This window comes from Grammomys surdaster, unplaced genomic scaffold (genome assembly GCF_004785775.1).
Source record: "Grammomys surdaster isolate TR1022 unplaced genomic scaffold, NIH_TR_1.0 229, whole genome shotgun sequence".
Lineage (NCBI taxonomy): Eukaryota > Metazoa > Chordata > Mammalia > Rodentia > Muridae > Grammomys > Grammomys surdaster.
The window spans coordinates 1,340,538-1,357,488 of NW_021604674.1; the positions used below are offsets into that span (position 1 = coordinate 1,340,538).

The following is a 16,951-nucleotide window of genomic DNA, read 5'->3' on the forward strand; positions in this document are numbered from 1 at the left end:
CACACACATCCACATACTCACACACTCACACACACAACCCCTATTAGAGTTCATTACTGACATTGTGCCTTGAACCTTTGAAGGAGTGGGTCTGGTATCCCACAGTGATCCCATCTCAACCCTACCACAAAAGCTTGCCAATATAATCGAGTAAAGGATTCCCAGCTTGTTGGAATAAACTAGTCTCACTGCTGTTTCCAGATGCTAAGTGCAACTATATGCAGAAACTTTGAGATGCAGATGCAGCCAGAGTATCCTGAGCCTCCAAAACTCCCTGTAAGCCAACCAGAAAAGGGAGTCTTGATGACAAAGGCACAGGTTATCTTATGAATTTTTATCCTACAAGTTTCGACTTACTAGGACTGTTCAATATTTCCTTAGAGATCCAATTCTTCTGTGCCCAGCAATGGACTCCCTGTTAAATAGAAATGCATACTTTAACACAGTAATACTAACAATAGCAATGGTTAACATATCAGCACTCAGTATGAACAAGGCCTTTGGTAAATGATTTCCACATGCCACTCAGTTTATCAAAACCTGCAAAATGAAGCTTTAGCTATCGATTTTATAGATACATATCTTGTATCTTACAGGAAGGCCAGGGGTATAGTTCACACTACCATACACAAGAGCCTAGACTAAGTCCTGAGCATTGACACCCATTTCCTGACCAAAACACCAATGGCTTCAAGTCCCAGGTTTCTTTTCATTAGTTGTGAAACCTGAGGGATGTTCGATAATCTCCTGAGATACTCCACAAGAAGACCAACAGAGTCAACTAACCTGGACCCTTGGGGGCTCCCAGAGACTGAACCACCAACCAAAGAGCATACACAGGCTGGACCTAGCCCCCTTTCCCTACATATATGTAGCAGATATGCTGCTAGGTCTTCATGCAGATCCCCCAACAACTGGAGCGGGAGTTTTACCCTGACTCTGTTGCCTGCCTGTGGATTCTGTTCCTCTAACTAAGCTGACTTGTCTGGCCTCAGTGGGAGCCGATGTGCCTATTCCTGCAGTGACTTGATGTGCCAGAATGGGTTGATACACAGGGGGTGTGGGGGGAGCTCCTCCTTCTCAGAGGAGAAGGGATGGGGGAAGGCTGTGTGAGACGGGCACTGAGGGGAGAGGGGGAGGCTGTAACTGGGATGAAAAATGAATAAATAAATTAATGGAATAAAACAAGAAGGAAGTAACAAAAGCCCCTTCACATGGGGCTCCTGAGAGGATTAAGTCAGTGCAGCAGTAGCGTCTACTGTGGATTAAAACTAATTTCAACCCCTAGGACTCTCATCTATAAACCTGACACCCAAAAAGGTCTGAAATCAGATCTTTCTCTTAAACTGGTGGTGTCCAATCACCTATGGCCACAAACTTAGCACATACCAGCAGTGTGAGTTTATTATTCAGTAGTTATTTCGATTCTATGTGTGACGTGCACCTTCCTTGGCTACCACTGAACTGACATTAGAAGGCTGCAGTTCTTTCAAGACTCAAGAAGAACCCATTTTCTGACTTCTAGAAGCTACTCCCATCCCCTGGCACGTGGTCCCTTCCATCTTCAAAGCTAGTAGTGGTAGCTTCAGTCATCCTCTCATGGAACACCACTACAAGAGCCACACCATTGTCTTACCTCCTCCTCTAACTCCCTCGCCCGTCTCTTCCACATTTAAAGACCCTTAGGATTATATTGGGTGCAGTCAGGCAACCCAGAATTCCCCAACTGTCAAGTAACTGTCTGGAAAGCTTGATTCCACCTGCTCCCTCGCCTCCTCTGACCCTTTTATGACGCAGAGTCGCATAAGTACAGGCTCCAGGAATTTGGATACAGGTGTACTTGGGAAAGGAATTTCTTTCCTACTGAGTTTCCAGTAAGCCTTTGTGACATAAAAATATGATGTGAGCTGATATTACTATTTTTTAATTTTTATTATTTCTATTAACTATTTTTTTAGACTTTAGTCTTTTCTCCCCAGGGGAGAAAATGTTTTAACATTCACATGGGTATGTCTTAACATAATCAAGACAATTCATAATTGATTGTCCCAGCAGCTATGTTATCTACATTCACTGAATTACATTTCTAAACTCCAAAAAATTCAGAATCCTGAAATACAGCCAGTAAGCCCAAAGGGTTTCAGACATAACATTAAGGAATTACGCTAACACTATAATTAACAATTATTATTAATATCTTCATCATCTTGTTTGAAAAGGAGGAGAAAATGCTCTGTGGCTGACAGGGTTAACAGATTGTGTTCACAATGCCAATACCAAAGGATCTGCAGAAGGTTCAAAAGACCAGGTGTCAGGGTACATACACATACATCCCGTGCAATTATTTCTTTCTCTCCATATATCTATCCCTAGGATAAAAAATATTTATCCTCTGTGGTTAAATAATGTACTTCTCTTCCTAATCTTAGAGAGGTTTGAGTTCAGTATAAAAAAAAATCAGAATCATTAAAAGGATTAAGTAAAACGCATCATGTAAGTCTCCTGTAATTGGGCTTGGTATACTGTACACATTCAATAAATGGTATTTCTACTCTCAGCTGCTCTGCACGGGCATTGCCTTCATACCTAATACCTATGACTTTTCTTTATGGGGTTTATGAGCTTAATTGAAAATGTGTTGATTCACTGAAAAAAAAAAGGTTTGGAATTTCCATCTAATTTTGTCTGATCTACAGCAATGACGGTGAAAGCTATCCTTTGCTTTCAGCTGCTAAGACTTTCACAGTACTGGCAACTTGTTAATGTCTGTTCCACAGGTGCAGAGAGCCATCAGTGACTCACCAGCTTACAGTGCCCCGAGGAGGCCACTCCCTGGTGTTATCACTGCCTACACCTTGCTTCTGTTCTCCCCACAGAATCTCTTTCACTCTAATTTGGTTTCCCAAGTAAACTCTGCGTTCACCAAGAGGAATGTTCTATTGACGTTGGAGAATAAGAAGTTAGGCCCAGATGTATCTGGAATCTGAGAGACCGTTCCTTCCTTCCTCCCTCCCTCCTTTCCTTTTTCCCTCAGTCAATCCATGAAGATAACTGAACACTTACTATAACCCAAATATTCTACTGAGAACTAGAAATGCAATTTCTAGCCAGACTAGCCCAGCTCCTGCCATTGGAGACTGTACAGATGAGCCCATGAATCATGAATTCATTACAGTCAATTTCTCAACACTGTAATTACAAATTGAAGTGACTGCTAGAAAAAGTGCAGAATGATCTGAGACTATTTAAGCCTGGGGATTCCAGAAATGCTTAGTAGCCACACAGTAGGCAATGGTCACGATGATTTAAAGAGACAAATGAGCTTCAGAATCAGACAGCTTCTCCTATATGCAATGCCCATGAGTTTCTCAGCATCCTAACCTACAGAATAGTCTTGAAAGTGGTCACACATGCCATGCTCACTTTTGAGCAGAAGAGACATTTGATGTCAGATACTTAGTGAAGTCACTTTACAAGGATGCTAAGAAGACTCAATGAGATGTCATTGGTTACTGTTCTGTGCCTATAAACTTTAGTGACAAGAAACACTTATGAACTGATATATTATATCTGAAATATTTACAAAGGAGAATGACACATCTACATTGAGGTTGGAGGAAATGTGAAAATATTTGTAGGAAGAATAATCAAGTTGGGGAAGAAATCGGTACTTAGATGTAGTAGTTCAGATTGAGTTGAGTCATTTAATAGCATAGTGGTGACAACTAATCAGTAAGAAGTTAAGGGCTCCAGCATTCCTTATGCTGGGAGCCAAGATACACATCCTTCATACTCCTCCTCCTTCTAATACATGGCTCTTCACCAAAGTGACCAGACCTCTCCAGGCTCCTATTCTAGACAACAAGAAGGGAGAGAAGACAAAGGCAGGGGAGTTTGTGCTAATTGTCTTGAGGGATGTTATCAGAAATCAAAAACATTAATAGCTCTATTACCATCTCTTGGACCAAAATAGAGTAACATGGCCACATCTGGCTGAAAGAAAAGCTAGGAAATAGTCTTTATTCTAGGTAGCCATAGCCTGTGTGAGAGCAGTATGTCCATAACTAAAGAGGAAGGAGAGGGTGGACACTGGGAAAAGCAACTGCAGAATCAGCAATAAGGGGCAAAGTCTAGCTGACTTGGGCCTTGTCCCTACTACCCCTTCACTTGGAAGGCCTCCCTGCTTTTCTCTCTGGGCTCACTCATATGCTAAGTTAGAACCTCCATCATGAGTGCTTTTCCTTGGCCTAGGATTCTTTCAGGTATTTCCACTCCCAATCTAATTCCACATTTTGATTGTAACCTAAGACAAGATTTATCCACACCATTATCCCATATCCCAACTCCTATTGTATTTTATAAATGTATTTTCCTGTTATCTTCCACAAACATGTGTTTATGTTTATATACAATACACATATATATTGTGTTATAACATATATATAACATATGTTACATATCATATGTACTATATATATATAACACAATAAAATATGTCCTATATAGTGACATGTGTTAAGTGTTATATAGATATATATAAAATATTATAAAATACATAAACATACATATAACATAAACATGTAAATATGCATTGCTTGAATTGGTTCGAACATAGTTCCATCAGTATAAACTGTATATTCTTAGACAAGTCACCTATGCTCTCTGAGCCTTTGGTTCCTCTAGCAGCACACAGAGAGACGAACAATCACTTCATAATGAGGCAGAGAGAATGAGAGGAGATTTGGTATGTGGAAGTGGTCCATGAAAAAAAAAAAAAGCAACCCTGTTGGTTAACAGGAGAAAAAATTAAAGCTGCTGGTGGGAAGTGTTACCTCTCAAAAGAACAAGGGAGTCTGTCTCTTCTCTCTCCTCTTTCCTTAGCAAAGCCAGAGGAAGACAATTCTTAAAATATCTGTACTAGTTGCAGATTAATATAAGACTTGAGCAAGAATGACTTCCTTCGAAGAGAAAGGCGATTCTGAGAGGCCAGAATCCCCCTGCACTGCTGATCACAGCAGAACCAATGCCAACAGCAGAACGCAGATCATCGAAGGCAATGACTCATAGCACCTGGCAAGAAGGCAAGACATCAGCCAGACACCAGTCAGACCTACACACTGTGGCTCTTGGAAAAGCACCAGATAACTTCCTGTAACTGTGAACCACCCAAAGATGACCCCTGCCCCCACATAGGGAGCTAGACACAAGGAACTGCTCAGGGTACTTAAACAATAACTGCTTCTTCTCAGACTAATCGTATATCTGAAAGAGAGCCAAAATAATGCACTTCGCAAATTGTCATCAATAAACACTTCAGTTTCTTTTGCTACAAAATAAATGATGTGTTTGTGCTAGGAAATGCCTAAAGTATATGTGGATGTCTTAACAATCATTTTAAACTCTAATTACAACTCCTGTCAAGAAAGAGAGCATTGCACTAGCCCAGAAGCGTGTCACTTGGATAACAATCTCCTTCCCATCTAGAAATGACTGTTCATGTCCTCCTTAGTTACATTCCCTCCTTAAGTTATTGATAACACACACCTCTATCCCATGTTGTCCGTTTCTTACTTTCATTGAGCATGGAATCATATAGATTTATTCTTTTGTACTTTGTTCCTTCTGGTCAGCATTAGATATGTGACCCTACAATATTTATTGTTAAAATGATATGACGTGTAAAATTTGATTTAATCATCACTGTGTGTTTTAGTAAGCTCTCTAAGTAGTTCTGATTTATAGTCAATCTATTTATACATATACACCATATCATATATATGTTTATATACCACAACTTATATAACATACACACACATATACCACAATATATATATATGTATACATCATACACACATATATACCACAATTTATATATATGCATATCACACACACACATATATTTGGGCATATATATATATCACAATTTATTCACTCATTCTACCATATGTGTGTACTAATCATCTCAAGCTCAGGAGTTTTAAGTTAGTGAATACTATAAGTATTTTTATAGAATGCTTTTGGTAGACAAGAGTCTCTCTTGTATACACTTGCAGTGAAGCAACAAAGGCATGGTGTATGTGTGCACTCAGTAGCTCACGGCAAGAGTGAAACACACGCAGTGGTTCATTTTTACAATCACACTACTAGCCTATGAAAGCTCCCTTATTCCTCCTTTTTTGCCAACACTTAATAATTTTTCTGGACATTTTCATTGTTGCTTATCTGGTGAGTTGAACATTCCTTATTTTTAAGCTTTCTAAATTTAAGATCAAAGTTAACTATCATGCATCATGGTAGTGTACGCCTGGAGTCTCAGCACTTGGGGGGTTGAGGCATGTAGATCACCAGTTCAAAAGCAGACTAAACTGTGTTGCAAGATCCTATCTCAAAACCAAGTAAGTAGAACAGAAATCACCCATTAGTAAATGGAACGTCAGTATGAAATCAGTTTCACAAATACAGGCAAGCCTTGCTTAGCGGTAGAGACTGGAGAAACAGTCCAAGATGCACACTGTCAGTCAGTTTTACCGTTGTGGAAGCACAGGATATGCCCAAATTAAAATTTTTAATTTTATGTTTAGCATAACATCACTAGGTGATATAATCTTATGAGACTAAAATTGCATATGTATTTCATCATTGATTGAAATGTGGTTATGAGAGGCTGGACAGATGGCTCAAGGATTAAGGGCGTTGGTTGCTTTTCAGAAGACCTGGATTTAATTCCAAGCACCCGCATGGAGGCTCACAAATGTCGATAAATAACTCCAGTCCCAGGTGATCTAACAAACGCATGGTATACAGACACACATGTAGGTAGAATACCCATTCACATAAAATTTTAAAAGATTAAAAGAACATTTATAAAAAATGTTGCACAGCATATGACTGGATATTAATTATTTTTCTTGGAGTAGGGCTGATAGAGGAAAGCATTTGGTATCATGGAAAAAAACGACACAAACAAACAAACAAGCAAACAAAAGATCAAGATGACCTGAATGTAGAGAATAAAACATAATACTGTACAAGACGTAGAGAAGAGAGACAGGGACAAATCAAGGTTCTTATACAGATGATAGAGGAGTTTTAATTTCATTCTGAGCAGCGTGAAAAGCTGATGATGGGTTTTAAGCAAGAAATTTACATGATGTTGTTTCTATATTTGTATGTTTAAACTATTTCAGGCATACACTCACTTCTAGCTATAATGAGGTTTTCAGACCAGTGTTTCCACTTAAAGCAACTACAAAAATCTTGATACAACACAAAGCACACACACACTTCCTGTAGGTGTCACAGAGCTCTTGGAACACTAGAACTTTGGGACTAAACACACTACAGAAGTCAGGAAGGTAGGCTAACATCCCCTTGAGTCATTAGCCAAAACCAGGTCAGGCCTAAAAGGCCAAGGGTCCAAGAAAGAGCTTACATTTGGAGATGCTTTTAAGAGTCAAAAACACCAGAAGAGCTTTTGACAATCGTCTGGGACCAGAGAGACAAAAATTAGAGATTTGAGAGGCCAAGATCCCAGTGAGAAGGGAGGACCAGAAGACAAGGCAAGCACTAATCTGGCATTCTACTCAAGACATTTGCTGGATTCTGGAACTGAGGAGAGCAGGAAGCTAAGAAGCCGAGAGCTCCCATACTAAAAGTTTTCAGTAGGAGTTTTGACAGTTTCTCACAGTTCTCAAGAGACTAAAATATAAGTAAGTCAGAGGGAGAAGTCACTGCGAACATCCAAATCTCTGAGCTGAGCTCCTAGGAAAGCTACAGCCTAGAAAGGGGCATCTGCCAGTAGCGACACTTCATCAGCAAAGCATGACATACAGGGACAGCTTGTAATGGTTCGTCTTCACTATCGATTTGATTGGATTTAAAATCACCATGGAAACGTTTTCTGATTGTGTCAAGAAGGCATTTCCAGAAAACTTTAACTGAAAAGAAAAGATCTCCTGTATGCAGTCAGCATCATATCATGGACTAATATACTGGGTTTTATTTAAACACACAAACACACAAACACACACACTTACACACACACTCACACACACTCACACACACTCACACACACTCACACACTCACACACACTCACACACACACACTTACACACACACTCACACACACTTACACACACACACACTCACACACACATGTAAGCAAGCTGAGCACTAGCATTCATCTCTATTTCCTGACTGAACATAAGGTCACCAGATGTATCATGACACTGCAAACATGATTTCTACATTATAGTGAATTATATCTCTTCGAACTAGACCGAATCTGGGACTGGGACTGGGACTGGGAGATAGCTCAGTTTGGAAAGTGTTTGCGAATTAAATCCAAGATGCTGAGTTCAGACCCCTAGCACCTAGGTAAAGAAAAGCCAGGTATGGCAACATGTGTCTGTAATCCTAGTGGTAAGGAAGAAGAGACAGGTGCATCCCTGAGCTGGCTGGCTAGCCTAGCCAGTTGGTGGGCTCTGAATTTCATGAGAGATTTTGTCTCAAAATAAAGCAATTCCCCTTTCAATTGCTTATCTTCAGGTTTTTGGCTACAGCAACAAGAAACATACCTAATAAAGGAAGTTGATAGCAGGAGTGCAACTGTTGCTATGATAAATTTGAGGTAATTCCTAGGCCTGTAGAACTAATCTACAGGGATAGAATGGAAGAGACTGGAGCTTCGAGGTACAGAAGCCTGGCAGGCTGTAAACAGAGCTCAGTGACTTACCCCAGGAAGCGTCTGGAAGGTTGGAATGACAGGAGAACTGTGGGCAATAGACACCTTAGCTCATGAGGTTTCAGAGTATGACAAGAATTCTATCAGGATCTAGGCTAGAGGTCGCGAGTATTACAGTCTTGCAAAGAATCAGATGGCATTCTGCCTGTGCCCTGAGGCTGGGAATGAGGACAAATTTTAAAATAATCAACTAATTTGTTTGGCAGAGGAAATTTAAGATGGGCTAACCAACAGACTGAGACAGGGTTATCAGTAACTGCTTTTATCCAGTGAGAGAGAGCAAATGAAGCAGAAAGATGTGGGGAAAAAAGTGTGTGCAGTTTGGTGAGGAGAGGAGCAGGGGACAGGTGAAAGTTGTGAAAAACAGGGTGCTGTAAAATAAGCTGTAGCTGTTGATGTGGTTAGCACCATAAAGGGAAAACTCTCCCTCAGCTCTAGGATGATAGAAAGGTGCTCTGAGAGTAAGCCCCAATCATTGAATAATGCATTGTAATAAATCAAATACATATAAAAGGTCAGAGATTGAACCATACCACGGATTTTCTGTCCCCAAATGGCTATCTATGGTTTTCCTAGGGTCAGACTTAAAGTCATGCAGGGGTTGATGCAGTTAGGGTCCAAGGGGTCCAGGCTATACCTCAAGAGGCACTGTCTTATTCACAGTATTGATTTTTCAGGCATAAAAGATACAAGAGGGAACAAGGTCTCAAGGGCCTTCAGTAAGATTCCAGAAAGCAAAGGAGGCCAGGAGCAATGTGCAGCAAAGTTGGATTCAGCCCCCTACCTCACCCCCAAGAAAGCATAGGAGACAATTTCATTAAGCTAGGAAAGTGAAGCTTAAGTCAAAATAGAGACTACAGCATTTCAGAGATGCCAGAAACATGAGAGAGATCTACCAAGTAAAGCTAAAATCACAGAGTGGAGCTGACCTCCTCTCCTCAGACTAAAGAAAGAGTCTGTATGTGCTGTTTGCACCATAGCTGGAGGAACAGAACTACATAAAGTTGTTGGAGCCCAGATGATTCCATTGTGAGTCCCAAATGGCAAATATGAGTGTGCTGTTTTAGTCTTCTTTTGGTCTGATCCTTGTTCTGGTTCTGGTCCTTAACATCCTCCCATCCCTCCCTTTTGGTATAAATATGTTTATTCTCTGTCACTATATACTGAAAGCATTCACATTATTTGTGGTTGTTGTTTTTATTTATAGGCAATCATAGTTAAGACATGCTTTTGAGTTTCAGAATAGGTTTTTTACTTCTGACAGTATTGGAACTATTAAGTTTATAAGGACTTTTAAAGATGGATTAAATTATTTTGCATTAAAATGAAAATTAGACCTTAGGAGCCAGGAGTAGAATGTTACCATTTAAGTGATATATTTGGATGTTGAATTAGAAAGTGGTATTTGATGGTTATCTTCATTGTCAACTTGATTGAATGTAGCATCACCTCTGGGTGTGTCTGTAACAATGTTACCAGAAAGGCTTGACTGAAGGAAGACCCACCATCAATGTAGGCAACACTATATCATGACTCTATCATGACTAGCATCCAGTCCTGAATTACAAAGAGAAAGTAATATGACTTCTATCCATCTTTCTCTACCTCCTTACTATGAAAACAATGGAAACAGTCATGTCCTGTCGCATGTCTTCCATTCTGTGGTGGGCCACACCCTCAAACTATAAGCCAAAATAAACTTATTCTACTTTAAGCTGCTTCTTATCAAATACTTTGTCGAAATAATGAGAAAAGTGATACTTATAAATAAAATAATCAACCCCTCAATATATCTGCTTTGCATCTATTTGAATGACATGGTCTTGGGCAGTTGAATTGTTGGGCCCCAGCTAGCAGAACTGTTTTATTAGGAGGTGTGGCTTTGTTGGAGGAATTCTGTCACTGGAGGTGGGCTTGGAGAATTTAAAACTCCCATCATTCAAGGTTTGCTTTCTCAGCTTCCTGTCTGGTTCAGGATGTAAGACCTCAGTTTGCTTCTCTAACCACTATGCCTACCTGCTACCATGCTTTTTTGCCATGACAATAATGGACTCTTATCCCTCCAGAACCACAAATTCAAATAAACCCTTGCTTCTATAAGTTGCCTTTGGCATGATATTTTACCACAGCAACCAAAAAGTAACTAATACAAGATTTGCAAAGTGACTTGATAAGCAACCAACCTTCAGAGTAGCTTTATACATAGTAGCAGATATAAATTATTATTCATATATATATCAAATGATTGTATCATTGTACAATGAGATACAACTCAGAAATAAAACTAAATGAATCACAATTAGGCTAAAAACTATAGATGAATCATCTTATGGGCATTACGATGAACATAAGAAGGATTCAAAAGTGTGTGTGCTAGACCTGGGTATGGTGACACATGTCTATCATCCCAGCACTAGGATGAGTGAGTCAGGAGGACTTTGCCATCCAGAGCTACAAAATCACACCTTGTCACAAGAAAAACAAAAACCAACAGAAAAGAACATAGACTATACAATTTCAGTTCTACCTTTCTAAAAGTTCTAGTGGAGCAAAATTATAAAGCTAAAAGTCATGTTATTGGCTTCCTAATGAAAATGAGAAGACAATTTATACATTCTCTCCTGAGCACCTAACAGAGGTTACAATGTGCATTGTGAAGAGAGAGGGGAGAGGGAACACCTCTGTGAGGTTGACACTGGTGTACTTATTTATGCTGTTGACTATAAAGATATGCTGTTAGCTACCAAGCCCTGCACTTAGGAGGTACATGCATGGGTCTATATGTTCTATATTTGAAATGTATAAGTTTTAAAATACATTTCAATTTTATTAAAAGCTATACACATACAATTGTATCTACCTCTGAAACATTTAATAAAATTGATGCGTGCTGTTTCGCGATGGGACCTACCCAAGACAACCTCTCTCCTGAACTGGATGCCCCCATCAAGTCTTTGTACTATTTTATACTTCTGTATCTCTTTTTTCTGTTTTTTTTTCCAAGACACGGTTTCATGATGTAGCCCTGGGTGTCTTGGAACTCACTCTGTAGACAAGGCTGGCCCCAAACTCTTAGAGATCTGCCTGTTTCTGCCCCCAGAGCTCTGGGATTAAAGGCATATGCTACCATATCCCAACTACATTTTTTTTAATACTTTTATATCTTATATAAGCTCCAAAAACAACAAATCAAGTTTATTTTGCATGTTTTAAAACTCTGTGGATTAGGTAATTTGGAAGCTAGGCGTGGTGGCACACATCTGTAACCAGAGCACTTGGGAGACAGAAGCAAGAGGATGCAAGGCCACTCAGGAGCCACACAGCAAGTTTGAGGCCACCCTTGGTTATCAGACTTTATAACGCAAACTGTCTAAGAGAGGTACAGAAGAGCTTTATAGGACAACAAAACTTTACCTTTCCTGTGATCCTTTTCTTTAATAAATTTATGTTAATAATAATAATTAATAATAATAATTAACCACTCTAGGTCCTTTATTGGAAATGAATGGGGATGGGCAAAAGGAAACTAGAAAGATGAGTTTGAATATTACAATGTCCCTGGTGATATCGACTCATAAACTGAATGGTAAAGAAGAAAATGCAGTTGTGGACACAGTTCTTTGGCCATTACCATTTAGTGATATAAAAACTAGAAACACAGATAAGTCCAAAAATGAGGTGTTCTTAAAGACGTAAGACTAAAGTTGATCTTGTAGAGAAGAAAAGCCAAAGATAGACCAAGGCGGAAGCATGAATAAAAAGCCAGGTCTTTGAGAGGGATGGGATGGAGGGAGAGTTTTGTAATCTAATGGTTGCTCCTTCGATTTTTTTTTTAATGAACGGGGTGATTCTCTATAAGGGGTGCAGGATGGGAATTTTGAGGCCTTTGAAAAACAATATGGTTTTGCATAAGAAAGGTTTGGGAAAGAGCCCAACATGGTAGGACATGGTGAAGAAAATTTCCAGGTTTCAGTTTAGTCAGGTCAAACGTCCAACAGATATACAAATTCATACAACGGCGTAGTGTGAGCTAACAAGGATAATCTTGCTCATCCTAGGTTGTCCAGTACCGAGTACAATGTCACCTATATTAGATACTCAGGGAATGAAAGAAGAATAAATTGTTTTGATGGTACATTTTATGTCATCTGGCAGGTTCTACAGCAGAGCTGAAGAAATTACCTTTTCCTGAAATAATTCACTTTAGTTATAAATGCATCTTCTTCCAACTTCTAGCTTTGAAGGTTCTTGGGAGAAAAATCAATATTTCTGTCAATTTTATTAATTTTTCATTTTATCTAAAGGGATAGTACGCAGACATAAAATTTTATTTAGGGAAAAATCACGGTGGGGTCAATTCTTGGGGGAACAAAATATACACGCGATACCTATATTGCTATAATTTGAAACAATCACAGGGATATAATTAATAAAAAGCTGAGAATCTTGCCAAGAAGAATTAACCTTTACTCTGTATTCAGGACATTCCTGCTGGTACTGAACTGCATGTGCACACAGATGCCTTTAGCCCGAGTATAGGAATCACAGGATGGACTCAGCCAAACCAGAATGCAACTCAGCATTCAGAAGCACAGGCTGACACATTAGCACAAGGGGCTGTTTATCAGTTCTCAATTATGAGATGAAGAAAGGGTTATAATGACATCACTTACAGCCTAAGTTGTATCTATTTTCTTACACTTAGGTCCACTTACAAGAACTCCATTCATGGGAGAACTGTTTTGGTTGGCTGAGCAGTCGGTGTCTGTGCATGTAATTCATGGATATACTTATTATGTGTATTGAGTGCAGTCTCCAAATTCCTGTTGTCACAGCCAGACTGTAAATGCATATGTTTTTTGTCATTTTTAACTACAGTAATTCAGAACTTCAGCTGCCAAGTCTGGTGCCAATATTCTCACAGAGGCAGTTCATGCTCCAGTCTTAAAATAATTCCTTGTTTGCTGTCAGAAGCTCCTGTCATGACACATAAAATGGCAGTATAACTTTAAAAAAAATTAAATCACTACCTAAATACAACTACAATGTGGGGTTTTTTTTCTTGACAAACATTCCATTTACAATCATACTCTTTATTTAGTAATTATAAACTTTGGTCATAAAGCAAAATACAAGACCATTTCAAACATAACAAACCACACATTGCGATGTCTTCAAGGAGAAAAAAATACATGGGAGGAAATCTCAGTTACACGCCAGTCCATCCTCTGAGGCACTGTCATTGTAAATGCAGAGGTATCAATTATTCTCCCCATGCTGAAAGAGCTACACATTTAAAGGTTCTGCAGGTCCACTAAGAAAATCAGCCACTATTTCTCTCTATCATTAAACACAACAGGGTATAGTCCTGTGCTGGGTTGAAATCACCAGCAGAATTCCAAGTATAGATATTAAGGCTGAATATTTCAATCCCAAAGGAAACAGAATTGTTCTGTAGCCACGGAGTGTTGAAATCATACTTCAAGTTGTCGTTTGCATATGTCTAAGGCCAAAGACCAGCTCCATCAAAATTTTGTATTTTTAGAGTCTGAAGAAACTCCGGGGATTCTCCCACTCTATGATGACACCCAAAGCAGCATTTCTTTTTCTCTTTCCCCAGCATCCCTGACAGATGGTCAACCTCTGCTTCAATTACTCCACTGGGAGAGTTCTTGATATTATATTCCTAGATTCCCAGGGGATATGATGAAAGACTAGAACCAACCTTTAAGACTCCAGTCTGTAAGCTTGCAGGAGACCGACAGACAGCATGGCCAAACACTGAAGCCAGACGTTCACGAGAACAAGATTCAGAATTAGCATGTCATAAGAGTGCAGCGTTTAAGAGCCCAATACTAGGACCATTCAAGGGCCTTTCTTCATCCTCAGAGTAGCTCCTAAAATCTGGGAAGCACCGTGCCTTTTCCCTTCTGACTGATTTCAAGAGAGAAACGCTTTTATGTATCACAGCTTCTATGGTTTGTCAAGCTAGAGAGCATCAAACCAACTTTTCACACACAGTTCCCCCAAAAAAAGAAACAAGCAAAGGGACCCCCTGGTGGAATTGCTAGTACTTTTAAAACTCTGGTCTTAGAATCATCACTACACTAAACCAGAAACATTTCAAGGTTTCTTTTAAGGGTTTGCATTTAGCCTATACTTGAAGTTGCTTGGTTTGTGTAGGGGTGATGGGTGCGGGGTTGTATTTTAAGCTCAGCCCTTCTTGCCGTGAAGTCTAGTTTGATCGATCCTCCCAGGAAAGGCTAGCGCGAGCTCAGCGCCCTGCACATCCCCAGCTGTGACGGGGCGGCCTGTCCCTTACCTGTCGATGCTGATCACGCACAGGGTCATGATCGAGGCCGTGCAGCACATGACGTCCATGGCGATGAAGACGTTGCAGAAGAAGTGGCCGAAAATCCACTTGCCCCCGATGAGGTCAGTGACACTAACGAAAGGCATGACCGCCACGGCCACCGAGAGGTCAGCCAGCGCCAGGGACACAATCAGGTAGTTGGAGGGCTGGCGGAGCTTCTTGACGAAGCACACCGAGATCACCACCAGGCAGTTGCCCGCGATCGTCAGCAGCGTGATGAGCGTCAGGATGGAGCCGATCACAACTTTCTCGACTCTGCCATAGTTGATCTGCTCCCCGCAGCCAGAGACATTGTCCGGGGGCGCGTCCCAGGTGGGCGCCGGGCTAGCGGTCACCTCTGGGAAGCCGCTCAGCAGGTGCGGCATCCAGGAGCTCACCACAGGGTGGGCGCCACCGTCGGGGCTCAGATCCTGCAGCCCGCGCCCCACCTCCGGCAGGATGAGCGAGCGGAGATGGCCGTAGAGGTCGGGGCGGCCGCTGCTGTTAACGTCCATCATCGTGCCGAGCGCCGCTGCCCATGGAGCCGGCGCCCCCGCCAAGCGCTCCGGCAGCCGGCCCCGGGGCTGGATTCACCTTGCCGGCTCGACTCCGTTCGGTCCAGCCATGGGGGTCCGGCGCTGGCCACTGGGGGGCGCCCGGCTCGGCCTCGCGACCCCGCACGGTCCCAGGGTCCCCCCAGCCTCTGCGGGTGACGCGTGGGCGAGGACTCCCCCGCGGGAGGCGCCAGAGGTCCCCGACGGGCACGCCGTTGGCGCAGGGTGGCGAGCCGAGCCGGCCAGGGTTGGCCGCACCGCAGCCCCGCAGCGATGCGCGCCGGGGCCGAGAGCGCCGGGCCGCCGCGGCCGAAGTTGCGGAGTGCGCCCCGCCCCTCGCGCCCGCCGCCGCCGCTCCCCTGCGGCAGCCGCGCCGCGTCCCAGCCACCGCCTCCGGCAGCCGCCAGCGCCCCGCGCCCTCCAGGACGGGCTTCCCCTGCTGGGCAGCCCCGCCGCTGCGCACCGTGAGAGCGCCCAGCCCTGGCTCGCCCTGCCGCAGACCCCCTGCCCTCAGCACTGTAGCAAATGACAAGCGTGTGGGAGCGGTTTGCTTTTCAAGAAGACTCGGGGGTCAGTGCGTGAACCAGTGAAGAACCTCGTTGGGGAATATTTTTAAGTCCTTAATAAAAATAAATAAATAAAAATTAAAGGGAAAAAAACCTTTTGAGCACCGCACCAAGCATCAAATAGATACTTCCGTTTCCCATTTTGACCATTGATGAGAGAAATCGAAGACAGGGGGTGGGGGGTGGGGGGGAAGCAGCCAGATGGAGAGGGTGTAGGAGCTCTGGTGCTCTGATGAAAAGAAAGAAAGAAAGAAAAAAATGAGTAGGGGTGCCCGAGGCTCTGGCAGCTAGGCTAACACTGGGCACCAGCTTCCAGGTGGCGTCAGCCCTTCTTAACCTTTTTGAGGGCTAAAGACAGGCCTCTCCACTTGAAAAGGCACCCTAGCTACCTTTACATAAAGGCTTCCAAATACACAATATCAAGATGTGGCTTGAATTTCCCTTCACATCCTGAAAATCTTGCAAACACACGTAAAGAATGACTGATTATAATGGTCTACAGACCCAGAGACGTATGTCATATAAGAGCTATTGCCTAAAACCCCTCTGGTATTCAAACTCTGTCAGGGTGGCTGGATTTTTATTATTCATGAAGCTTAGCTTTATTTCATTTGTTTAAAAGTTTTATTGGAAGCCATAGTGATTTCTATAGTTATGGTTCTAAAAAAAAATTTTAAATGAATTTTCTTTTTCTAGTTAGGCCTGATGATTTAGAAGAGGAGGAGAAGGAAGAGGA

The 16,951-nt window shown here is 41.8% G+C and overlaps 1 protein-coding gene across 3 annotated transcripts in view; it reads right to left on the minus strand.

Annotated features, from left to right (window-relative positions):
- The window catches only part of Htr7 (5-hydroxytryptamine receptor 7), an 88,357-nt gene extending 72,382 nt beyond the window's left edge, over positions 1-15,975 (minus strand). For 2 of the 3 annotated variants that reach the window (XM_028773513.1, XM_028773512.1), the window contains exon 1: positions 15,066-15,975. In XM_028773513.1, coding sequence (XP_028629346.1) covers positions 15,066-15,613 — 548 coding nt within the window. In that variant the 5' untranslated portion in view covers positions 15,614-15,975. Of the gene's footprint in view, positions 1-357; positions 416-15,065 lie in introns of all 3 variants that reach the window. The other variant, XM_028773514.1, reaches the window with a different exon arrangement.
- Between the last annotated feature and the right edge of the window lie 976 nt (positions 15,976-16,951).